The 26,756-nt window shown below is 44.0% G+C and overlaps 1 protein-coding gene across 12 annotated transcripts in view; it reads left to right on the forward strand.

Moving 5' to 3' along the window:
• The window catches only part of NCOA1 (nuclear receptor coactivator 1), a 259,299-nt gene that overhangs the window by 120,318 nt on the left and 112,225 nt on the right, over positions 1-26,756 (forward strand). For 11 of the 12 annotated variants that reach the window (XM_034766763.1, XM_034766761.1, XM_034766768.1 and 8 more), the window contains one exon: positions 3,538-3,704. In XM_034766763.1, the coding sequence (XP_034622654.1) occupies positions 3,538-3,704 (167 nt within the window). Of the gene's footprint in view, positions 1-3,537; positions 3,705-25,459; positions 25,578-26,756 lie in introns of those variants that run through there. The other variant, XM_034766772.1, reaches the window with a different exon arrangement.

Genomic DNA, 26,756 nt, shown 5'->3' on the forward strand with positions numbered 1-26,756 from the left:
CAAAATTTGCTATTTATGCCATGACCAACCCGCAAAAATTGTGTGATTTCTCTGCATTTTAAGTAGACCCCTACACATAAGGTATCGAAAAGCACTTTGCAAAGTGCTTACTGGGATACCTGTAGGCAAACGTGGCAGCTATTAGGAGCTTTCTCACCAATTTAGACACTGGAATGTGTTTCCCCGGGAGAGGGAATGTTGGCCAGTGCCCCGGCATTATATCCTCCTCTCTTCAGAAAGTGCTAATGAGATGTTTTAACTTCCACTGGTGACTGGCAGAGACAACTTCCTGCTCCACATCTTGTTCAAAGGCTGGAGTATAGCATGCTATGGAGCTACTTGAATTTCAGAATTCCTGTGTAAAAGCCTGGACGGTTTCACCGTTACTGTGATGATACTCCAGAGTCATAAAGAACAGCCCACTGCTATAATATTCTCCTGATGCTTTTATGTAGGGAAAATTGGCCTATTCTCCCTCCCACAACTTGAAAGTTGCCACAGCAACAGTGACATTAAGTTTTTTTTTCACCAAATGAGTTCACCCACAACAAGTAGCTTTTCTGCTTTTTCCCTTTTGATTTGCAAAGAGGGGAGGAAATTAATTTGACCTTAACTGAAATACCTATTCGACTCTATTGAGACGTTTACCTGCCCTTTAATAAGCAAAGAGGACCCACCTGTGTGTGAGTCTGAATGTTTTGCAAAATGACTCACTGCAGTGAACTTGGTTGCTGCTCAGTATTCATCTGCATGGCTCAATGTGGTATGTGGGGTGTTTCTGTGACTTGCTTATAAAGTGATCCACTAGATTTGCTTTAGTTGTTTTTGCAAACATTGCAGTTTTTCTTTCTTTTTCTTTTTGTTTTTCTTTAATTCAAACTGTTACCTTTTAATTTATGAAATCTCAGACCTTTGGCATTGTGCCTCATATTTCTCTTTGGTAACTTAACAAAAAAATGTATTGGCCTCTCTACAGCATGCTCTGTTGAGTAGTTACTGTATGTTAATAGATTTCAGGGTGGTAGCCTTGTTAGTCTGTATCAGCAAAAAGAACGAGGAGTACTTGTGGCACCTTAGAGACTAACAAATTTATTTGGGCATAAGCTTTCGTGAGCTAAAACCCCCTTGATGAAGCCTATGAAAGCTTATGCCCAAATAAATTTCTTAGTCTCTAAGGTGCCACAAGTACTCCTGTTCTTTTTGTATGTTAATAGAACATCTCCTTTGAAATGCATATGGGAGTTGGGGTGGGGAGATCACACTTTTCAGATAGATGTTCTCTTTCACGTACCTCTAGGTCCCTGCCAAGTGCATTAGATCCCTGGAGCTAATGTAATTGGGCACAAGTTTAGTCCTTCCCTTGATGTAAGTGGGTCACTTCCTAGAGCACAAGTTACTTCAGATTTCACTGATACCGGTTACAAAAAGAGGATAAGATGATAGCCTGGACAGAGCCAACAATTTTGCAGAAGGTGGAACTCAAACTTGCCACTAGCCTGTTCACATTAACATTTAACTATTTGCTTGGATATGATACAGCTACCACGTTGTGGTCAGCTGCCTGCGGGGAGAATGACTAACTGTACCCACTCCTGAATTAGCAGCCAATCATTATCTGATCCTGCAAAAGTTATTGGACAGTGCTGCCTGTCTCCCTGAAAAGGCCTAGCAGTCACTTGTTATCTGTCACTTAACAGGGAGCTTGACTTAATCTAAGCTACATAGATTTGGCAAGCCAGACCAGAAATTTTATTCCTTTTCTCCACGCTGTGGAGTTGCCCGTAGTCAGGTAGTTGATTTTTTTTTTCAAAATACAGATTCTTCTGGGAGACCAGCTGGCTGCTGATTTGCTGTATCAGCTGATCAGAAAGTTAACGCTCTGGCTTCTCAACCCTATGTGCAGTGTTTTGGGGAGGAGAAAGGACAACAAGGTGTAGAAAGGTGAACCTCAGTCTAATGGAGGCACCAGGGAAGAGCCAGAGTTCCAGAACGGTGAGGGGCATGATGGTCCATCTAGGAGTGTGTGCAATTGTTAGTTGTTTACAGAGCGTCCAAGCCAGAGTGAAGAAGAGCGTGCACACCTGTCAAGGCTAGCAGAAAAAAATTAATAATATTGTTTGAATTGAATACGAAAAAGGAACAAATCTGTAAACCCCGGAATATCTGTGCAGTGTGTGCATAGAGTTCCCTATAGGTGTGGGTGTGTACTTGGCTGGATATTTGGGAATGGAATAATCTCTAAGCAGTAGCTGCAGACCTATCAGGGTGCTGCTAGCTGTACGCTGGTCGTAAACATTTTGTATGTGTCCACTTTTAACAGTGACTACCACATACAGAAGATGAAACTGATCACTTTTTGCAGCCTTTAGCTTGTTCCTCTGTACAACCTCCCGCACTTGCCAGACAGAACTTGACTGCATGCTCAGATAATTTTCAGTCCCCAACATATTCCTTTTAATTTTCCCTGTCTCTTTCCATCTGATGAATAGACCTTGTAGCATTTGTCTTATGATCTGGAAACTGTTCTAGTTCAGTTTCAAAATTGTGGCCTGTTTGTGACCTACCATTCGTGTCACACCAGCTTGTTAATTACTGAGAATAATCCATTTTTAGACAGTATTTTCTGAAATCATTTATTATTCTGTGTCCTCCTAAAGGTTGCAAGGAAGGTGATTTGACTGTTTTTATAAGGACTTTTATTTAGCAAATAGTGTGTATATGTACATTTTTACTTACTAGTCCATTATACTGCTAACAGTATAAGGCCTATGATACACATTTGAGCAGTTCTGATTCCACCCAGTAGAGGTTAGTGATAGAGAGGGGGGCATGTGTGTGTCACAGCACAGTTCATTACACACTTTTCCTGCTCACAGTGTCTCTGGCACAGAAATATGTTATAGTCTCTAGAGGGACTCTCATGAGAGCCAAGTAACAGCTCAGCTGTTTGCAGTTTGTCCACACCTCTGAATTTTGCCATAGGGAAAGAGTTCATGGAGAAGTATTTGGCCCTCTCCTTTGGCTCTGACCTCAAGGAGCAGAGCTGCTGTTGGCATTTGTTGGGATGATACCAATAGCAATACTGCTTTTCATCCCAGTCCTGCCACTGTTGATTCACATTTTATTTTTAGTTGACTTCGCTGGGCTTTGTTGATCCTTTGTGTGTGAAGTTAGGACTGCTTTGCACCAGCTTGAATGCTGGCTTTGGCAAACCAAGTGGCTTTGCAGGTTTATAGTTCACTTTCTGAAATAAGCAAGGAGTCCTGAATGTTGGTTTTTATAAAGAGATCTTCTTCGAGGAATGTATGATTTGAGTCTGCATTGTGCTTGTCTTCCTGGGCTTTCATTCTGTGACTCATTCTGCATAAAAATAGACAAGGGCCTGAGCCAAATCATCCTCTCGTTTTGTAGACATTCAGATTGCAGCTTAGTCCTGTCTCTAAGCAGAAAAGTTTCTGGGTGCGTATTAGAGACACTCATGCCTGTTTGGGGGAAGCAGTGGGAACGTCATTAACCTGGAGTTTTGTTTTGTCACAGCAATGAAAAGCGACGCCGGGAGCAGGAGAATAAATACTTAGAGGAGCTGGCGGAGCTGCTCTCGGCAAACATTGGTGACATCGACACCCTGAGTGTCAAGCCAGACAAATGCAAGATTCTAAAGAAGACAGTCGACCAAATCCAGCAGATGAAGAGGTTGGAACAAGGTAAGGCTTGAATTGAACTCTGTGGCTGTGAGCCTGATAGAAAGACCATGCTAAGGTTCCATCTGCAGCACTGATTAAGTTACAAACAATAACCATGACAGACACAATTCTCGTTTTTCTTCTCCCACTTCTTGTAAGGCATTTCCATGAAAGAAAGTATCATTTGTTTCTGCAGATGGTTACTTGAAGTCATAATATTCTGTTTGTGATGATGTCCTCGTTTCCAGAGTGATCTGTTAAGCGCTATAAGGCTGCACACGTTAATGCTGAGCATTTATCTGGTTTATCCTGGAAGTGCTTTACCAGCACTGAGCCCAATTCTAATTCACAGAAGTCATCCTTCCTCCTATGAGCATTCCCATTAATTTGAACAGGACTGCTCTTAAAAGTGAAGTTTACAGGATCAATTGTGTTAACTAATTAATCTCTGATGTCACTGTGAGGTAGGTACATATGCATTAAACCCATTTTAAAGATGGGTAGGATGAGAGGCTGAGGAGGGCGTGGCTTTTGGAGCTGGGATTAGATTTTAGAAATTTTTCCTGCCTCCCAGTCTTGTGCTTGTATTCTAGACAAGACTTCTGTTCTATGTGACTTTAAGCAAGGAGAAAGTACCAGAAACAATGAACTCTTTAAAGACCAACTTTTGTGCCATTGTCCCTAGTCATTTAAAAAGAGGAAGGAGACATTCAGAATGCCCTCTGAATAGAACGCTTTTTCCAAGCTTTCCACATGGCATGAGGAGGCCTTTAAAGAAAAAAAGGGGATATCAGTTTGTCAATAAATGAAAGCTTTCCTTTGCATCCCAAGGAGTTCTGCAATGCTGAAGATCTGTGGATGTGGGGCAGTGGTTTAGTTGTTACAGCAATAGGACTGGGAGTCAGGCGATCTGGGTTTTCTGCCCAGCTTTGCCACATGCTCGCATTGTGTGACCTTGAGCGATTAATTTAACTTCATCTTACATGGTTCCCCATTTGCAAAATGAATCTAAACATTACCTATCCATCCATCACTGATGTGTCTGGGCACCATAAACAAAATTAAGAGAAGAATCATTTCTGTCTGAAAAAGACCCACCTCTCCCTCATTTAAAGCCGTTGTGTCGACAGGGATAATTCTCCCGTCCTTCACCTTTGTGCGGCTAAATTTATTGTTAGAAAAGCACTTTGGTATCCTCAGATGAAAGTCACTTGAAGTATTCCTTTCGGGGCTGAAGTTCGCCCCTGTGCAGATCAAGCCCAAACCATATGCGCCACATAAATCCAAAGGGCGTAGGAAACCGGGCATAAGTGCTGCATATAGAACCCACAAGTGAGTATGTGTTATAGGTCCACTTCTGTGCCAGTGTGCAGAGGATATGAGTTGTTACAGCCCCCACCTGTGCTCACTCTGTAGCAGCTCATGCTTTTAGCTCTGGAGGTGCCCGGTTGGGGCAGCCATCACATAGTCCTTGGGGTGAATTTCACCCATTAGTAACAGCGGTAAGACAGGCTTGCCCAAGCTTCAGCCAATTCCTTTTGCCAAAATTCATGCTGGACATTTTCAGAATTAAATATTGTTGCCTTGTAACAGATGTTGAAGATTTCATAAACACCGTACTTGGCCTGTGTCTCTGTGCGCGCTAACTTCAATCCTATTTAGTTCTTCAGTGAGTATACCATTTTAGGTTGTATGTGCTGGCGCCACTGGCATGGATCCTCCTCGCACACTTATTATTTTAGGAATGGAAATGCAGAACGCAGACTCCATAGAGTTAAAAAGGGGGAAAGGGGGGCAGTTGTGAAACATTCATCTCTGATTAAGTGTTTTGTGTGTTAGCCGTACTGTCGTTGCGAAGGAACAGGGAGCCTGTTTTCAGATTTCATTCAGGTTACAGCTGAAATCTGAAAAGAATTTCGTAGTGGGTAAATACTTAAGAGGTTCTTAGTTACTGGATTTCAGTATTCATTAGTTTTCTTGACATTGCACAGCAGGGCTGAACATTAACTAGGACAAGCGCTACTTAAAAATATTGTTCCTTGAACTTTGTTCTGTATTACCGGCTTATTTGGTACTGCATCACACTGCTGAAGAAATGAAATTTCACCTCTGCATTTTCTTAGCTAACAAACATTTCATTGCAGAGGCATTTAGCCTGAGAAGGTGATGGAGAGATGTTGAAATGTCAGTACATTTGTGCTGGGATCAAGAGAAGCTTTTTCAATACTTGCATTTGTACTGAATGTTACACATGTGGTGGTTGTTTTTTTATCTCCTTTCTGTTCTCCCCTTGTCTTTATTTCTATGTAGCCCCAGTCAAAGAATCGCTTAGTATCAGCTGATTGCTTAGGTTCTGGTTTTGCTTCGGAAGCATTGTGAATGGCAGAGCATCTACTGCAGAGCCAGAGGACTTACGTTATGATCTGTTTAGAGCAAGGGAAGCCAAAGCTCTGCCTGAGGAAAAGGGTCACATGCATCTTATGAGTGCATTTAATGTGGCCTATGACAGCACTCAAAGGCACAGTGAAAGCTTTCACAGGTACAGCCCTTGATGCCACAGCTGGGCACTAGCAGCCAAGAGCATGCTTATTGCCATAGGGATAGAGATGGGACTGAGACTTGAGGCTTATACAGAAATAGTGGAGCATTTTACATCAACATGGGGCAAGGACTACATTGGGTGGTCGAGTCAAGTCAGCAGCTTGATGTGTTGCAATGTGTTGGACAGATGAAGTCTAAGAACACCCATCTGTAATCATTGTGCAGCCTAATGGGTTAAGATGGGCTCGCGCGCGCACTCTCTTGAATGAAAAGCTGTGTATTTGTGGTATCAAGACATTTAAGTGGCACGTACCCACTTGGCAGTGGTGTGATGTTAAGGAATTAATTAGTTTTACGACCCCTACATGTGTGAGAGAGAGCGTGAGAATGTGTGCTAGTTTGTTGTGCGCTCTTCATTCCTGTGCTGCGACTCCTAATGCACTGCAGCTGGTGTTCACTAACACAAGAATTACAAATCCACATCCCACATGCAGGTGTTCAAATGGGCACCTAGATATGTAAAGCTTGTCTTACGTTACAAACACCTATATATATATAGTGATTGCATGTAGGCAAGACAAGCTTTTAAAAAAACCACACATGCACCTAAAAGCTCATCTGAGCATCCAGTTGGTTGTCTGTTAGGGAGCCCACCTGTGGAATATAACTTGTTTGCCAGCAATGACCAGAGTATGGCAGGGTTCTTGGCACTGGGACACATACCTGTTGGCATCTTTGGTGGACAGCACAACACTAACACAGGGAAATATACAAACGATCATCCATTTTTATTGTTGCAATGCTTAATTTAAAAAAAAAGAAACAAAAACAGCAAACTAAAATAATCTGCCCAATGGGGAACATAATTAACAGGAAAAGGAGAAATGTTACATTGAACCTGCAAACAGAGCAGCAGAGGCGGAGAGAATTTAAATGAAGTAGTAGGGGACAAAATCCCTTTAAATTCTGTTAGAAAATTCCTAAATGAAAGCCTGTGTTGAGTGCAGAGCACTTATCAGAGTTCTCTGCAAATTGTGAAGTTACGGGAGCCAGCAGGTGTAAGCTCATAATGAATGGAAACAATCTACGATTCAGCCGCTTCTTGCCAAGTGTTCACTCACTAGTGGAAGTTTTCCCCCACTGTCAGCCTTTAAGAGTTTTTCTCCTGAAGATTTAGAGGTCACATCTCCTCTGCTCTTCCTCCCCAAAATCATCTTTGTCTCTCTCTCTCTCTCTCTGCAGGATCTTACTTCTTTTTGTCCCACAAAATGGTGGAGAAACCAAAAGGAGGCAGGAAATCTTGTAAATGCATCACATATATCAGCTAAGCCCTCCCTCCCCATCCCCCAGCACGCCTGGCGGCTGTTATTTAAAGTATGAAGCAAATGCTTTTAGAAAAGATTCCTAGGTTTGGACACTTTCCAATGTTAGTAATGTACAGTTGGCAGAACAAGCAGTTTGCGGCTGTGGCAACAACCTGAAATTCATCTGCCAAGACAGCAATAAAAGCAGCAGAGGAAGGGTCCAGAAAGTTAATTTTTCAGCACTCATCTGTCCCGCAAAAGTTTTTAGATTTTGAGTTAGTGCAATGTTGTGAATGCTGTTTTTCAGGCCTTCGATAGTGCTTGAGCAAAGTCCCTTAGACAGGGACGAGAACAAAAGCTCACTGCAGTCATTTGGGCCACACACAATATTGGAATGAAAGGGAAAAAATAATTGAATCCAGGTGTCTTGTTGAACATAATATTTTTAATAGGCTTGCTATTGTGAGCATGCCTGGAGCCAGCAGAGCTGAGATAGATTCAGAAGTTCGGAGTTTCCTAAGAATTTGGGAAACTTGTCCCATAATGAGTTTGGTGATGGGGAGATTTTTGTTGGATGAATGTGGGGCCACCTGATAGATGCTAGTCACATTGCTAAGGGCTTTGCAGGAAGGCTTCCAAATGTCATGGTGATGGACCCATGAAATAACCTGGATGGTACTGATGCACTTACCAAATGTAGATCAACCCATCCAAGGTCCTGTCTCCCCCATAGGTCCATTACACAGATCTGTGCCACTTCTCTTTAAATCAGCTTGCTAGAGAAGGTATTAATAATTAGTTGAGATAGTAATCCTTAAAAGCTGATCTAGAGAGGCAGGATGTACATCCAAGAAGGTCCTGCTTCTGAGATTTAATCAGTCTTTGTTTTGCAAATCAGTCGGGAGGGGAAAAAGAGATGACTTTATGGTGATAAGGCCCTGCTTGCTGTACAGTAGAAATGGTACATTTTAATAGTGCTTTGTCCATGTTACTTTAAAAAGACCAGTAAAGGCAGCGTGGTCTGTAGGAATGAGCACTGGGTAGAAAATCAAGAAGTGCTGAGTTCTAATCCAGGCTGTGTAGCTGACTCATTCTGTGGTCTTGGGCGAGTCACTTTACCTTTACGTGCCTCAGTTTCCTCATCTGAAAAATGGGTAGCATATTTACTCACCTACCCCAAACAAGTATTGTAAGGATTAATGTCTGTGCAGTATTTTGAACACAGAACGTGATAGGTAAATGCTATCTATTATTGTTTAGTTGCCTACATAGATTGTAAGCTCTTTGGGGAAGGGCCATCTTTGTGTTACATATTTGTACAGTGCTTAGAACAGTGGGGCCTTGGCCCATCACTGAGACTTCTAGGTTCTATTTGCAGAATACTGCTACTAATTATCAAGTGGTGGGGCCTCCATTATTCCCCTGGGACACTGTTCCAGAGGTTAATGGAGTCAGGAAATGTTTCCCAATTCACTCTGATTTTTCCCTTTTTTAATTTAATCTCTCCTCCACTCATTGCATTCTCTTCCCCTTCCTACCTTCAAACACACACTTTACAATTCTTCTGCCTCCTTGGTGTTTACAACCTTCAAATGTGTTCTCATATCCTCACTTACCCACACTACTGTATACAGATTCAGCTTATTTAATTTTCCGTCGCAAATCCAACCCCAATGATTTTATTGCTCTTTCTGAACTCCCTTCAATTTATCAATATCTTTCTGGCAGTGAGATGCCTAGGAGTGAACATATTGTTCCAGGTGAGGTCACCCCGGAGCCAAATACGAAGAGACTTACTCTTTGCTCTAAGACAGGATGCTGCTCCGCTCTGCTGGGATGTGTGTCTTGGTTTGAGGAAGGATATTTTTTTCCGAATTTTAAATACATAAATTCCTTGTGTGAAGGCACTAACCTTTTGTGTTACAAAACAAATAGCGAGAAAGATTCTGGAAGGAGGGGGTGGGGAAGTCCCTGGTGCTGGTGGATCTGTTGTCAGAGAAATGGTATTTTTTCTCTTTTAGACATACCAACCTTGACTGTGTCCCTTTTAAGACTGTCACCCAATCTTTTGCCCCAAACACCTCTCCATTGATAGGGTGCTTAATTTCTTTCCAAAGTGGTAGTTTAAATGCAGCATCTTAATAGCATAAATCAAATAGTATTGAACTTTTGATCAGGATCTACAAACTCTAACATCGTCACAGAGGATTGTCCTTGAAAACCCTCCTAACATGCATTACAAGTAAATCTACAGCAAAGAATATTCAAGGGGGACCACCTTTTTTCCCTACTGTATTTGCTTTTTTGCTGTTTGCTTTCTTCTGCACCTGCTATGCTGTAGTACGTCATTAGCGCTCTGTGGAGATCAATGTTTAGAACCATAGTTACTTCTGTGTTCATTAGTTCAGCAGGTGCATCCCCCTGTTCTGTGTCCATAGTATTTGGTATGTCGATTATTTAGATAGCACCCAGTAGCCCCAGTCAATTTATCCCATGGTTGCCAAAATAAAGGAGTTTATTCCATGGCTATCGTGACCGTGTGTCATACCACTTATAAATACTACATAAGCAACTATGAACTCTCAGGCTGTCCATGCAGACAAAGGGGTTCTCATGGCAGAAGGGAACCCCCTGCCCTCCTGTATGTGGTATGGTAGTGTTAGGTTCAGTTTACAGATTTTTAATAATAGTATTTCTGTTACAGTGTGGCCTAGAAAACCACAAATCAAGTGAAGATGTTTTAATAGTATGGTGGACTAGGAATTATTTTCTCTTATAACTATTCATTATTGTACCAGATATGATCATTGTGCTGTCAGCGTCCTCCCTCTGTTTTTCACCTGCTATCTTGTCATATGTGTAGACTGTAAGCTCTTTGGGGCACTGTGTTTGTACAGCATTTAAACCAACGGGGCCTGATCCTTCATTGGGCCATCTATACACTACCTCAATATAACTGAGTTTCTTGTTGGGTGGTGGTGGTGCAGTAACACATACAGTTGGCTTTTAAGAAAATAAAACGTTTGAGTGAATCTAGCATTGGTGAAAGGTGGCAGATTGACAGCCCTGGACTGTCTGCCTCCATCCACTGACCAGGTTCAGCAAGGCCAATGGTGGTGTGAGCTTTCAGAAGCTACCCTGCTGAAGCATCTTCAGTCTGAGTTGGGGGAGACCCTGTCAGGGACAAGAGAGGAATTTAGCCTCCAGGGTTCATTCTGTAGTAACAGTGATGATAATATTTGCAAGGTTCTGTGTATGTTTATTAAAGATCTTGAAATTAAACAGCACAAAAATACTGGGAGCAAATATTATATGCACTCTACAGGCAAGGAAACTGAGGCACGGAGAGGCTGCCCAAGTTTACACCCCAAGCCAGTGTCAGAACAGAGATTAGCACTCTGTTAGACTTCCTAGCTCCCAGTGACGTACTAGAACACTAGGCCTTAGCCCTAATGGTCTGTACTGAGATTGTCCACAAGGGTTCCAATTAGTGACCATTTTTATGAAGTTTTTTGCAATGTGGACATTTATCCCATATGAACTAGACTGAGACCGACCAAACTCATTTTGTACATGAAATTCTGCATTCTGGAGCCTTGTGCTGGGCCTGAAGATTGGGAGGAGTGCTTTTCTCCTCAAGATTTCTTTCTAAATGATGTCAAGTATCAAAGAGGTAGCCATGTTAATCTGGATCTGTAAAAGCAGCAAAGAGTCCTGTGGCCCCTTATAGACTAACAGACGTATTGGAGCATGAACTTTCGTGGGTGAATCCAAAGAAGTGGGCATTCACCCACGAAAGCTCATGCTCCAATACGTCTGTTAGTCTATAAGGTGCCACAGGACTCTTTGCTGCTTCTAAATGATGATTGCCAGTCAATATCCACTCTGCTGTGGTCACTTTCTGTCCAATTTCTACCTGATCTGAGTAGCCTTTGAGGATACATTTATTATTATTAGCAAACAAAACCTATGGTTAGTGATGGTTAAGGTAGCAGCAGGACACACCTTATACATCCACAACCTGAAAAGCATGGAAATAAGAACTTGAGGGAGAGACTTGCGCACATTCGCATTGCCTGTAGCATTGTTGATAACCTGCTCCAGCATTCTGTGTGTCTTTCATTTCTGTCCTCAACAGACAGCCAAAAGCAATACATACCCCATCTTTGTCAAACTCCGACTCTAACGAAAAACCACTGACCTCCTATGCTTTTGTATTATGTCAACAGATCAGCACGTGTCGCACATTCCATGAATTTGGAAAGCTGTTTTGCTGAACATTGCTAAGGTCACTGTAACGGTTTTGTGCTAGAGTGGAAGCTTGATGAAGTTGGGATATGTATGACTTTAAGTGACTTGCTCAAGTTCACATGCTGAATCTGTTATAGAGCCAGGAAATAAACCCAGATTTGCTGAGACTCAGTCCAGAGCCTTGAGCACAAGATCATCTTTCTCCTCTATTCTTCTGCCATTCTAACTGCTTTCTGATGTTAGTCTCCATGTCACACAGCATTCTCATATCTTTGATGTTTGCGTTCAACTCAATGAGTCATGTGATGGCCTGTTGTAAGAACACAATGTTGTTACAGCTATTAATGACAAATGGGGAAAATACCAAACAAACTCAAATCCACAGAAATACAAATTCTAATGGTTGTTACTCAGGCGGTCACTATTTGGTGTTAATTTGAATCCAAAGTAGATAATGACTGCAGAACACCAAGCTGGGATGCCAAGTCTGTGGCTGTGGAGGAAACCTCCCAATCCTTTCCTGGGAGCCCTGTTTCTCTCTGGTCATGGTGTGTGTCTGGAGGGAGAAATGTCACTCTCTTCTGACTTAGAGCCAAACCATGTGATCTTTACTCTTTGGCAGGGTGTCAGATTTTTGCAGTTTGAGCCTAACACAGCCACACTTTCAAGACAGTGTGACTCAACCAAAGCGCTTGTTCTGTGAAAGGTGACACAGCAGGATAAATGTTCAGCGTCCAGTTTTGGTGGAAAATATGTACTTGATTCCCAGCACCTTCTGCTCAGAACATGCCCCCTAATTTCAATTAGTCTCTCTTCTCCCCCCCTTCCAAATTAAAAATGTGTTTAATCTTGTCTGATAGAATCATAAAAGCTAGAGATGAGAAGGTGTATTATTTGGTCTTGTCCAATCTGTCTCTGAGGCACACATCCTCCTGCCTTTGGAGGGTATTCCACAGCCTGATAGATCTCATTGTCAGTATGTCAGCCTACACTTTCTTTTACGCACAGAATATAAGCCCATTTCTCCTTTCTTACACTCTGAACAATTCCTGTCCCTTTATGGGCCATCTGATTGAGGAGTGATGAGGAGCTACCTTGTGCCTTGGGAATCTCTGAGAGGGATTTTCTGCCCTAGCCCCTCGCTTAGGATGATCACAGCCAATACACCTGCTGCAGTATCTAGTATTGTGTAACTTCCTGCTCAAACATGATGATCACTTGCTACATTACGTTTTGTCAATTACCTTCCTTTATGGTTTGTCAGCTACTTTTCAGTTCGTGTAATGTCGTTCATATTCAAAATGATCTAAATTATCTTTTCAAGTAAGATTTTAAGACAGAAAAATTTCTCATCCACTGCATTTCTTTCATCCAGTCATTTTGTCATTACGTACCAAAAGATTAAGATTTTTATAGCATGGTTTCATCTTTATAAAACTCCGGGAGGTGCTCATGGTTTCATTATGCTCCTGTCACTGGCATAGTTTCTTCTAAATATTTCACTGAAGATTAATGTCAAATGTATGGATTTATCTTACCCCTCATCTGTTTGTTGTAGTCACCTCTCATCTACCACCACATACTTAGATTATAAGTTTTTGGGGGCAGGAACTGTCTTTTCGCTATTGTGTTTACAGCACCCAACATGATGGGGCTCTGATCCTTGATTGGGGCCTCAAGGTTCTACCTCAGTACAAATAAGAAATAATAACAGTGATGGATGTTAATTATCAGGACCTCTCATTTCTTTTTGGGTGGGGGAGGAGGGGGAAACTGGTATCACATTTACCTTTTTTCCCAGTCTCTCTGGTAGCTGCCAACTTCTTCAGGCCTTTAAAAAAAAAAATAGCCAATGGTTTGGTAAGCATATTTGGAAATGATTGTAAGATCCTGGGAAGTTTAGCATCTGGACCACACACTGGCATATACAGTATTCAGTTTTCCAGTATTCTTGATCTGTTGTATCAATAGGGATCTCGTCATTGGATCTTAGTCATATCCATTTCTTTATATTGTCTTATTAAAGAATGATTTTGTTCGAGCTGTGGAGCAGCCTTTTAAAATCCTCAGAATTGCCATTCATTTAATCTCTCTCCTCTTTCCAGTATTAGTCTTTTCTCCTGATAGTCTGATAAAAATTCCTGAATCCCTCCAGCAGCATTAACTCATAGTCTTGAATTATCTGTCTGTAACTTCCCCTGCAAGCATCAACTTATTCTAAATATTCTTGCTTGGTTACTTCTACCCTTTGCCAGGATTGTTGCCTTTAGTTCTCTGAGCAGTCCCTCCAGATGCCCGTCATGGCTACTGCTTTGTCTCTTGCATTTTTCTTTTTCAGAGGAATGTCTGTTTTGTCTTAATTATGGTCTCTTCTGAAGGTTCTCTGCCTTTCCTTCCCCCACCAGGATTCTTTAGACCAGTATGCAGAGGGGATTCTTAGAGCCTGGATCTCCCCTCTTTAAAAAAAAAAAAAAAAAGGTGGTCATCTATTTCCACAGCCTTCTCCACACCTTTTGTACCCCGCAGAGGGGGCACTGTAGGTCCAGGTCCATTCATGGGAGTGGAGCAGAGAATGGGAAGGCTATGGGGAAGGGATAGTAGGGCTGAGAAGATGCATTGTGTTCCCCCTCCCCCCTCCAGTCCTCCTCCCCTGGGGCAGCTTCACCCGATTTGCCTACTGGAGGTTCATCTACAGGGCCCAGTGTAACTCGGTTCCACTGAACGGAGCCGTCCGCCACAGGAATCGGGACAAGCGATGAAGGAAATGTGGCTACGCCAACGAGACATTACCCCACGTCCTGTGTAGCTGCAAGCCCCATTCCAGATTCTGGCAGCTGTGACACAATGCCACCCAAGATCACCTGGTCAGACCCATCCTACCACCAGCAGGGAAGGTTGCTGTAAACTCCACCATCCCCGGAACCGACAGCCAACTGTGACCGGACATCGTCATTACCAACGAGGACCGGAAGAAGATCATCCTGGTAGACATCAATGTGCCCTTTGAGAACAGGACCCCAGCCTGAGCTCGAAAGGTGGAGAAATACACCCCGCTGGCTGAAACCTTGAGAGCTAGGAGTTACCAGATTCAGACACACGCTGGTCATCGGAGCCTTGGGCACATGGGACCCCAGTAACGAGCGAGGGTTGAAAGAATGAAAAATTGGTCAACGCTACACTTGGCTGATGCAGCAACTCAGGATGTCGGACGCCACCAGATGGTCAAGGGACATCTACATGGAACACATCACCAGTCATCGGCAATACCAGGAGGGATGATGAGAAGCGAAGTGGGGAAAGTAACTGAAATACTTCCCTCGTGGATTGTATTTTCTAAATGGACAACCTACCCTAATTCTCAATTACTGAGGGACAATCTTCACTCATTGATATATTTTGCTTTCCACAACCAACTCTCTGTACAACTTTTCATGAGTGATGTACCCGAATACTTGGATGCTAATATCTAAACTGTATTCATAAATTTATTCTCCTAAATTTGGGTTATTGCTGATTATGTACTCTATGTACCATATGACTTTTAAAAATAAACTTCGTATTTGTGGATAATCTAAGCGCTATACCCAGATGTACACATGCTCTTTTCTCAACCTGTGTATTATATAATTTTAACATTAGCTTTAATAAAATTTTTAAATCTCTTTTGAGGAATGTCCCTTCTTCCAATGTCCCTGGAGTGGCAGCAGCTAAGTGGAGGTCCTGAGACCAGGGAAAGGCTTCTAGGAGCCAGCACTAGCATGGAAGCCTAGTGAGATCTCTGGGCAGATTGCCCTGGCCTCCAGTGATCACTGATTTCCCAGGTTTGTGGATGGCCACCACTCTCTCTTCCTTAAGGGGGTTGGGATAATTCCTCCCCCACAATTGAATGGTCAGGGAGAAACTCAGCAATGGGACCTACATCCAGATTTCTTTCCCCTGAAATCATGGGTAAAACCTTGGGTTTTACTCCAGGAGGGGATGATTCAGGCTGTAGATTAATACTCCTCCTGTTGCATCATGATCTCTAAATCCTGGACTAAATTCTGTACTCCTCACTTGGGAACAATTTGGCCCTAGGTTTCACAGTCCCATACAGTTTGCTTTCCTGAAATCAAATACTCTTATATTCAGTGAAGCAGTTCTGAAATCAAGTGCCTCATGGTCAGCAGCACGAAGCTTCACAACCAGTTTCTCCCTGTCATTAAGAAGCAGATCCCTTGTGTCAATGGGAATTACTCGCAGTTGGAGAATAGTGAGGTTCTACTTTCTGGATCATTATGTAGGGAATTACCAGACTGGATCAAACCTCTGAACCACCTAGCCCAATATCCTGTCTCTCAACAGTGACCAATACCAGATACTTCAGAGCGGTTACATCATCTCTGTGTAGTTTAGGAACTCTGATCCATTTTTTACTCCCCTTAAAAAAAAATTAAACTATCACTAGAATGTAGTCTAAATGAGACCTTATTCACTCACCTGCCTGCCAGAGACCTGCACGGATAACCTCTGACAATTTCTTGTCATGGTTTTGCATTTGTATGCTTTAGTCACCAATGGTAATCCCAGTCAAGTGTAATGTGTTCTGTTTAATAAGCCAGGTAGACAAAATATCTAGAGGATCTCTCTGTTGGAATGCAACTGCTCTTGGGATTTTGAAATTCACACATGATGCTCTTGCAGTAAATAAAGTACTATAGCAGTGCATTGACTATGAAGTGCTATGTTCAGAAAATAGAGAAGCTATAAATTATTTGTAAATGTTGTTCCTTAATTCTTAACCCATATCAGTTCTCTTGGTGTCTCACTAGAAAAAAGAGACTCAAGAGGAAAAATCCTTTGAGATGTTATCTTCAAAGATGCAAAACTACAAGAAAAGTCATTTTTCTCCTACGTAGTCAAAGTCTCTGCATGTATTGTATGTGGGCCTGATCCTGAGCAGGGCTGAACACCCACAGCTATGTTGAAGTTATTGTTAATTTTAGATAATGGGCATCTGTTAGGATTAGGTCCTTACAAGAGAGCACATATGAACTAGGTGATCTGTGTTATGCGTAGAATGATATGATTAGGTCTGTTGCCTGCAACATTCAATCTAGAGAATCTTAAACTTCCTGTCTTCGCTGAAATGCGCATTTTCTTTTGTAAAGTGATTTGTGGGGCAATAAAAGTTGTCTGCTAACTACTGATTCTGCTGTTTAAGGTTAAAAGAAATACTATTAATTGAAGAAGTTAATTAGGTACTTGACCTTCATCTGTATGCATTGAGCAACACCAAGCACCACAGGCTTTGTAGCCTAAACTGGCTTTGCTGTGACTTTGGCATTAATATCATGTGGTTTTAAGTTACAATATATGGCGATAGTCTAGAAATGGAGCCTTTGAGATTTGTATTTAGAGCAGGATGACAGTCACCCTTGTGCAGGGGGCCAGCACATGGCCTATAGCACTTAAATGTTGTATATGCCTCATGATGGCCTTCTGCACGGGGTGAAATTCCCTTATTCAGTAATTTGCAAAACCTTATATTAGGCCTAGGTCTAACAGGTATTCGTGTGAGTGGGTGAGGCTCACTGTGGTGTTAGAGCTGGAGGGAGGCGATCACTTCAGTCTGATTCTCTTACGTTGTAAGCTCGTTGGGACAGGGACTATTCTCTCATTAAGTGTGTATGATGTCTAGCATAAAGGGGCCCCGATCCCAGATTGGGGCCCTGAAGTACTGCTTTCAAACAAATCACAGGAGTTTAGCATACAGGTTTTGTTAAAAAACCCAAACCCAACAACAGACCGTTGTATGAAAAGCATTGCAAGTGGAAATGGCTCCTGGAAATAAAGTAAATTCAAACTTCTTTAAAGGTTTTTAATTAAGGGATTTTTAATTAATTAATTAAAACTGCATGAAAGGTTGTCAAGTCTAAAATTAGATTGTAATCTCTTCAGTGTACAACTGTCAGCCTGATTCTGATCTCTCCAGTTTAAATGCATTGATTTTATTGGCGTTATTCATGATTTGCATTGGTTTAAGGGGGAATCGGAATTGGGATCTATGCATTTGTTCTATAAAAGGCAATTAGCAGGCCCTAGAATACAATGTACATCATAATGGAGGCCTAATCCTGTAACATGATGGCTATGAGTTGCCAAGCATCCTCAGTTGTCTTTTGAAATCAATGGGAGTTTGGGGTGCTGCCAGGGGGAGGAGTTGGGGGTGCAGGTTTGACCCCAGTGTTTGCAAATCAAACATTGCAGCATTTTGCTAGTGCAAGAGGACCAGAAGATAGCATTGGCTAGTCAGTGTTCTTTGTCTGATCTGAGTGAACGGCAGTCCGTGGGCAAATGGGGCACACGGTGAAAAGTAAGTTTGATTTTAACTATTATTCCTGTTTTAATAATCAGCATAGCTGGCACACTTTTTGTTTTTAAAGTGGGTTTTTAACTGGACAATGTCCTTGTCTCTTGAGACCTGTTCATTGTGGCTGACTTAATTAATAAAATTAAGTTTATTGTGTGGTCCAAAATCATTAGAATTTGCAAACATTGTTTTTGATTAAAAAAAATTACTTGTAAAGTTACTTTCATTTTGATCAGTTTTTTAAAAATAAACATTAAAATAAACCTTTATAACCTGTTAAGACTTTGTTTATTATTTGTACTATGGTAGTACCTAGAGGCCACAGTCAGGGAACAGAAGCCCATTACACACGTATGTAGTCTTAAAAAGACAGTTCCTAAGGAGTTTACAATCTGGGTTAAAATCAAGACTTAACAGGTGGGTGAAACAAACAAATGAATGTGGGCAAAAGGGAGGTAGGCGTTACTACAGACTGCGCTGTGCTCTATAAATAGTTTCCTCATAGAGATACTAAGAGATTTCAGAGGGGCAATGTAGGCACTCATCTCCCATTGCTATTCAGTTGGTGAAGGTTGTCCAGTGGGAGCCTGGTGCCCAGCTCCCATTTGTGCCTTGGAAAATATCCTCATCTGTCAGGAGTCCTAGCTGTGACTAGATCTGTGAATTGCTGTGATCTGGTTTCAAGCATTGTCCAGCCTATGTATGCCTGGATTTTTAGTTCACGGGCAGGCTGAGAATTTTTGGATAACCGAAAGTGATTAAATGCCGGAATTGTTGTGTGGATCAAAATGATTTTGCCAGCAAAGTATCCATTCCCTCTGCTTTGTCCTCTTAATCTTGGTGGATTCCCAGTGTTTTCCATGTGGATGAGTGAAATGATAGGAAAGGGTGGCCCAGTCTTGATAAACCAGAGGAGCAGAACGTGGCTGCTATGTCACTGACAACAGAAAGGGGGTCATCTCTGTTTTTTTATTTTGCTTTATATGAAAGACATAGGTTGAAACAGAGTGAGGTGGTTATTAGGCCCAGTCCTGCAAACATACATGAGTCAAGTTCCTCAGGGCCCAATTTTCCATTGCCCTGGACCTTGCACAGTCATGTAGATCAGTGTGAAGTCATGAAGTATGCCTCGTTCTCACATGGTAGCATTTTCCACCCATTTTGCACTCACTGGGCACGCAGAAATGACTGCACAAGATGCAGGTCAACAGAGAATCTGGCCTTTGGTGTTTTCAGGATGAATACCTCTGTGTTGTGGGGAGTGACTAATTCCACCTGTTATACCACAAGTCCCATGTAGAATGTTCCTGTGAAAGAATTCTGGGTATGTCACACACTCCCCTTCTCTTCCCCTCAATTTGAGTGTAAAATAGTAAATGGGTTGACTCTCTGCCCACACCTTGTACAGACATTTGTAAAATCTGTCTCTCTGTATCCTCTGGAATCTCTTTTCTATCAGGGATTGATTTCAGATACAAACTCCCCCAGGTCAGTGCTATAAAAATCTCTGCCTGTGCTGTAACACCCGGCAGTGTGCTCTGTATGTGTTTATTTTATAGAGCCATACCACCTATGAAGCATGTCAATAAAATTCTCATTCCTGCGCTGACGATTTTAATCTAGTTGACAGTTTAAATATAGAACAAGGGGAAGGGGAGGCTGCCGATAATCTCACAAACTTCCCTGAATGTTGCCTTTATTTTATAACTCTACCAGAACATTTGCTCATTACCTCTTGAAGCATTAAACATCTTATATTGTCAAGGGCTAATAAATACTTCGGCATCTCACTGTAAGTCATCATCAGGGCCGGCTCTGGCTTTTTTTGCCGCCCCAGGCAAAAAAGCCTCCTGTCGCCCCCCGCCCCTCCCCAGCGCGGCAGGGGAGGGCACCGAGCCCGGCTGCAGGCCGCTCTCCCCAACCAGCCAGAGTGCCGGGGGGAGGGCGGCGAGCCTGCTGCGGCTCCGCTGGCGGCCGGAGCTCCGGGAGGAGGGCGGAGAGCCCGGCCGAGGCTCCGCTCTCCCCGGTGGCCAGAGCCCCGGGAGGAAGGCGGAGAGCCCGCCGCGGCTCCGCTCTCCCCCGTGGCCAGAGCGCCGGGGGGAGGATGGAGTGGCGGCCAGAGCGCCGGGGGGAGGGCGACAAGCCCGCCACGGCTCCGCTCTCCCCGGTGGCCAGAGTGCCGGGGGGAGGACGGAGCGCCCAGCCGAGGCTCCGCTCTCCCCGGCGGCCGGAGTCGGAGCATCGCGCCGCCCCCCTCCAGGTGCCGCCCCAAGCACAAGCTTGCTGGGCTGGTGCCTGGAGCCAGCCCTGGTCATCATCATCAAACACAGAGTTTACTGAGGACCGTTGTGCCAGCCACAGTGACCGTGGTTGATGGCGTCACACTGGGCTTTGTATAGTGAAGTTCCCAGATCTGGCGCAATCCTGTGAATCCACAAATCTCTGGGGTGGCCTGGCAGGCGGCGCCAGATGGGATCAGAGCATGCACCCCTTTGCGTGTTGATGGAGAGTTTGAGAGCATGGTGTGCTGGGGTCTATTTGTCCATCTTGGCGAGATTGCCATAGAGCGTGCAATGCCAATCTTGAATATAATGAGCATTTGAAGGAAGGCCACACATATCTGTGAGATTGACATTTCGCACAAAGTCGGACCTCTTTGTGCTCAAGATCTGGCAATGACACGGACCATGGAATGCCTCTAGCTGCTCCTGGTCTGCCTGTGAGAGGGTTTGGGTTTCTGACCCATATGGTAATACAGGTAGTTTGATATATATATATATATATATATTGAACTCTGTCTCATCACAATGACGTTTGCATCCATAAATGAGACATGAACGGCATGCAGGAGGCAGGGAGACCTAGTCACTGAGCAATATCTGGTTTGTGGTGACCAATTTATATTCTGCTTGGAGCCAAGGTAGATGAACTTGTCAGTGCTCTCCATGATACTCGACCCCACCTGCACAAGGGGTTCTGGGAGCCCAGTTCTGAAGTTCTGGATCTTGGGCTTTTGCCATGAGATGTTCAACCCCATAGTGCAGGTAGCGTCTTGGAGGGCAGGGCTGAAATTCTCTGTTTTCTCCACAAGCAGGGCAGTGTAGTTGTCATAGTCATTGTCAGTGAACGCTTCTTGATCAATCTTCATTCCTATGTCTGGAGTGATCAGTCATAATCATCAGTCGATAGCCTAAGAGAATAGTGCTGGGATGAGAATGCATCCCTGCCGCACACCCGAGGTTGTTTAGAAATGCGGCAAAAGCCATGAACCAGGGCTCACCCTCACACCGGTACCGGTATGAAGATTGCTCAGTAGATTTAGCAGACCATCTGCAATGCCGCCTCCTTTCAATGCAAGTCACAGTGCTGACCTGTTGACCGAATCAAAAGCCACTTTGATGTCAAGAGATGCCACATGAAGTGAGTGGTTAAATTCTTAGTGCAGCTCAGCCAGAAGCATGAAGGGAAGGACAGAATCCATAGTCACCTGCCTACCAGTGAAACCTGGTTGCTGTGGACAATGATGTCAGTTAAGGAGTGGCTGCATCTTACCAAGCAGAACATGAGTGAAGACCTTTCCGGGCACTAATAACAGGGAGATTGGTCTGTAGTTGACACCCTTGGTATGAGATTCTTTGTACAGGTGCACAATGATGCTGTCTTTCCGTTCTGCTGGTACTTGGCCTGATGCCCACACTTTTAAGAGCAGTTGATGCCGCCTAATGCGCACTGGTTCCAAGGCACATTGAGCAACTCATGTACAATGCCATCTGGTCCAGAAGCATGTCTATTCCATAACATTCGGATGGCCTTTCATACTTCCTTGGGTGACAGAGGATCAGTGTTTGTCCCTGGGTCTCCAGTCATGTGATTTGCCAGGTCACATAGCTCTGGACTGTAGTCAGCGGGTGTGTGGCTCCAGCACTTTTTTCATAATGTGTTTTCAGTTGTGCAGGACCTTGTCTGTCGATGAGCAGGGAGAGCCATCTGATTTTGGGATGGAGATGTTAGAAGGCTGCTTATGGCTGCCAGCCAGGCTCACGATGGCTCTGTGGGCAGGATGCAGATTGTTGTACTGTGGGCTGTCCTTTGCTTCATCAGTCAGGAGTTGATGGAGATCTCAGTCACACTTTGACATGGCCTGGAAAATGTCTTTTAGCTATTTACGTCCTTGGACATTTTCCTGCTTACGTGTTTCTTCCTTTTTCGCTAATATATCAAAGGCCTCTTCAGAAAGCCACAGTTTCCTGCATGACTGTCTGAAGTCGATTGTTCCAGCAGTTGTATGTGATACAGCATTATGTATACCACTTCCGGTGCTCTCCATGTCATCTCAGAGGGTATCAAGGTTATGTATGTGCTCTTTGATGGCCTGTGTGTATTTCACAGCTTCAGCAGGATCTTTGGATGTATGCTGGACATTGTACAGTAGGTGGATGTCTGGTTTGCAAGGATTCAGAAAATGCACTTAGAGCTGAGACACAACTAGTCTATGGTCTGCAGTTGTGGTTGCTTCTGCACTGCCAAAGACCTGGTGAGGTTTCACTGCAGAGTGGTTTCTGATGAGGATGTGCTCAGTTTCCTTAATGGCACGTCCATTGTTTGCAAGCCAGGTCCAGCGATGGTTGTTAAGGCACCCAGAACATAGCTCATAACAGACACGCCCTCAGAGTGTGTGGTGTCCTTTGGGGAATCTGAACCAAGTAAACCTATCATAGTTTCATAACCAGTTCAGTTGCAGCCAGTCACGTGATTGAAATCTCCAAGCACTAGCACTATGTCATGTGGGAGAGTTGACTGGAGTTTTGCTGCTAGCTGGTGGTTGATTCTATCCTTTTCTTCAGGTGATGAGTCTTCTGTTGGAGCACAGGCCTCAGTGACAGATAAATGTCCGATGATATTGGAGCTCAGTAAAGCATAAGCATGGAGAGATGCCGTTCCATGTGGATAAAGCCTGTGCTACAGGTTGTCGAATAATAAGTGCCACACATTGAGTTCGGTGTGGACCATCTGAGTAGAGGAAGGTTGTTTCTTCCATAGTAATTTGAGTGCTTTGTGCTAGACAGGTCTCTGCAATGTCAATGAGTACAGTCTTGTAACTGAGTTCTTAAACGAGGTGTCTTGTGCACGGTGCTGTTCCGTGTTAATAGGTTCTATGTGTGGGTACAGCACGCGCCTCTAAGGTCTGATTTGGGCTTCTTGGAAGTTGGGGTCATTTAGGGCTGCTTCTTCCCTAAATGGGGAACTTGGCCTTCATCCTCTGGGTCCATCGAGTGAACACCAACATTACCCTGAGCAGGGATCCTTATCGGGTATTACTGATCAGGGCCATTCAGACGTGAGGCTCATGTGGGCAGGGATGACTACTCCCTGACGTAGGCCAGCCTACACCACGACTACTCACTATCCAAAAACTGTAACAAAGAGATCCTATGGGAGGTAACATGCATGTGCACAGGGCCGGATTTCCAATTAAGCACAGTAGGCACGTGCCCAGGGGCACCGACGTTCTAGGAACGCCTTACCTCTCTAAATCTATGTGCAAGGTGAAGGTCAGCTGTAGGCAGGGAGGGCACTGAAGATGCTGTGCCTAGGGGTGCGTAAGGTATAAATCTGGCCCTGCATGTGCAGCACACAGGAGAGCTATAACCACCTAAAGAAATGAGAATTCCTCCTACTACTACTTTTGCCTTATGCCATGCTGGGCTATGTTTCCTGTACTTGAGTCAATGCCTTTATTTTTCTGGGAGAGTGGAGCAAGGAGGAGGAAATGAATCTCCTCTGAAGGTTCCTTTCTCACCACCACTTGGTGCTGCTGAGGGACGACCAGGACTTCCTTTAGGCTCTGTTTGCCCTAGAGACTTGAAACACTGGAACAGAACCAATGTAAGCACAGAAGGTGCAACATGTTCACACTACCCCCATGCTGTTTCAGATGGAGTTTTGCCTCATATCCACTTAATTGGGGTTTTACTGCTCTCTGGGTACCTGTTCTACAGTTCCAGACCCAGCACCCTGCAGTAGTGACTTCTGGGAGATTTCAAAAAGCCTTGTTGGGGCCCAGATCATGGGGACCTCTTTTGGGTCATGACACTAGAAGTCACCAGAAGATGATCATTGGACAAATAGCATGCAACTGGTTTCTGGCAGACTTGACCGCAGCTATAAGGAGAGCAGAAGGCAAGGAAGGCAGGCCACTTCGGCAGTGGCTGATGCCCTGCAGAGTGGTAAGACTGTATGCTCCATGGAGCTGTTGTGCCACTGATCTCCATTCATTCTGGCATCACGCTTGTAGTGGCTGACATGCTAAAGGACCACCCAGTGGTTTAGCCTTGTTTAAATCTAGTCATTGCAAACAGTAGTGGTATGCCAGTGTACTGTACCCTGGGAGCCCTTCTGTATGTGAGCATCAAGTGTGTGACAGGCATGCTGGGGGGCCCATAGGAGAAACAGCTCCTTAATTGACCAGAGGGGATGACTGTTCCTTTTCTTTTCACTTTCAGTAGAGTTTTTGGCTGAACAAACCCTTAATCCTCAAAACACCCATGTGAGTTAAGTACAGGATAGATAAGAATCACATCACCCAATAATGAAATGCAGCTACCTCTGGGGTGGAACATGGCAGCTATTTGACAGTGCAGAGCAAGAGCTTTTTAGGATGCTGTTCAGCATGCTGCATTTTGCGGCACTTAGAGATCCACCAGCCTTATGGAAAAAGACTGAGGCCTGAAGTTTAGCCAGCCTCGAGACACTGAAAGATTTTAAATGATATTCGTCATCATTTCTCTCGCTGTTTAGTATGTCAGTGGTCCCCCCTCACTCCAGGACATGTTTTCCATTAATTAATTAAACTGCCAATCTCAGCTAACTACCTTTTAAATCACTGTGTCTATATTATAATTAACAGCACCGCTGAACACTGGGGCTAAGGATTGGGCTCGTGGTTCCTTTGGTTACTAGTTTGTACTGGGTTTTGTACAGTTGCCAGACTAAAATGGTGAATTACATACATAGGCTACATGAACCATTTCTTATGAGAACAGGGAATAGTTCTTAGTGTATCTCGTTTTTGAAATAATAGCTGATGTAGAGCAACTGAGTTTTAAAAATGAGTTGTTTTTCTCCAGCGATGAACAACAGTTACATGGATTCGGATGCAGAAGGCTCTGTGTGTTAGGGTTACTGTAACTGACCGGCAGTAACCGCATCCAGTTAGCAAGTGTTGCTCCTGTTGGGAAAGGGCCAAGTAGGTTCTGCTGACTCACTGAGGGAGGAGACTTGTTACTCCCTTGTATACCAGGGCAGTGAGAGTGACTAGCTGGAGGTGGAGGATCTAGGATGTGGGTTGAGCAGTCCCAATAAAGGAATCCTTGGAACAGCCGAACCTGGGGAGAAGGTTGAAGCCGGACTTTATCTTGTTGATAAAGCCAGGCCGCCCGAAGAGAGGTGAGTTTGCACTCCATGCAGCATGCAGACTGTTCATGCACAGCAGGATGAGAGAGACCACTGAAATGTTTCTGATAACGTGTTTATATCGGAGTGCTCCTGGGACTTGACAGATGAGTATAAAATGAAAGATCCCTGCTCTGAGGAGCTAACGGTCTCTGGTGTACTACCTCATAGGCACTGGCCCACATTGGTGCGGGAGAGTTTCCGCCTCATGGAGCAGAAGTCCTTCCAGTTCTCCCTGGAATGCACAGTGGGAGAGTGCACCTTCAGTGGTGCAGCCGCATGGGCTGATGCCTCTGTGTGTGGGGGGGGTGGGGAGGGGTGGAGGAGGGTGGGGGCAGGGTGGTGGGGGTGGGGGCAGTGCCATTTCATTTGTTGTTAGTCGCTTTGTATTACAGTTGTTCCCAGAGGGCTTATTCAGGGATCAGGGCCCTGTTGTGTAGGCTTTATACACATGCACAAAGAGAAGACAGTCCCTGCTCCAAAGAGTTTAAAAGTCTTGTGTTGCTCCCTGCCCCCTTTGGGGTGTCTCTTGGCTCATGGCTGCAATTATGCCTGGCAGCTGTGTGTGTGTGTGTGTGTGTGTGTGTGTGTGTGTGTGTCATCTTTCACCTCTTGTTTGTCCACACAGCATCTGGGCACAGTCTGGTCCTAGATTGGACAGGTTATTGTTGGAGAGGGTAGGAGTGGATGATCTCTTTCATAGCCATCTGCTGGCAAGTTTACACTTCCAACTGAGTTCACAGGAATGAATAAAAGGCAGTTCACACCTCTCCCAGAGCTATAGTTTTGTGCTGTCTCCAGACTCTGCAGACATCCTTTGTTAGTTCTACAAAAACAACAAGGAGTCTGGTGGCACCTTAAAGACTAACAGATTTATTTGGGCATAAGCTTTCGTGAGTAAAAACCTCACTTCTTCGGATGCATCCGAAGAAGTGAGGTTTTTACTCACGAAAGCTTATGCCCAAATAAATCTGTTAGTCTTTAAGGTGCCACCAGACTCCTTGTTGTTTTTGTAGAACTAACAAAGGATGTCTGCAGAGTCTGGAGACAGCACAAAACTATAGCTCTGGGAGAGGTGTGAACTGCCTTTTATTCATTCCTGTGAACTCAGTTGGAAGTGTAAACTTGCCAGCAGATGGCTATGAAAGAGATCATCCACTCCTACCCTCTCCA

The sequence above is a fragment of the Trachemys scripta genome, chromosome 3 (genome assembly GCF_013100865.1).
Source record: "Trachemys scripta elegans isolate TJP31775 chromosome 3, CAS_Tse_1.0, whole genome shotgun sequence".
Lineage (NCBI taxonomy): Eukaryota > Metazoa > Chordata > Testudines > Emydidae > Trachemys > Trachemys scripta.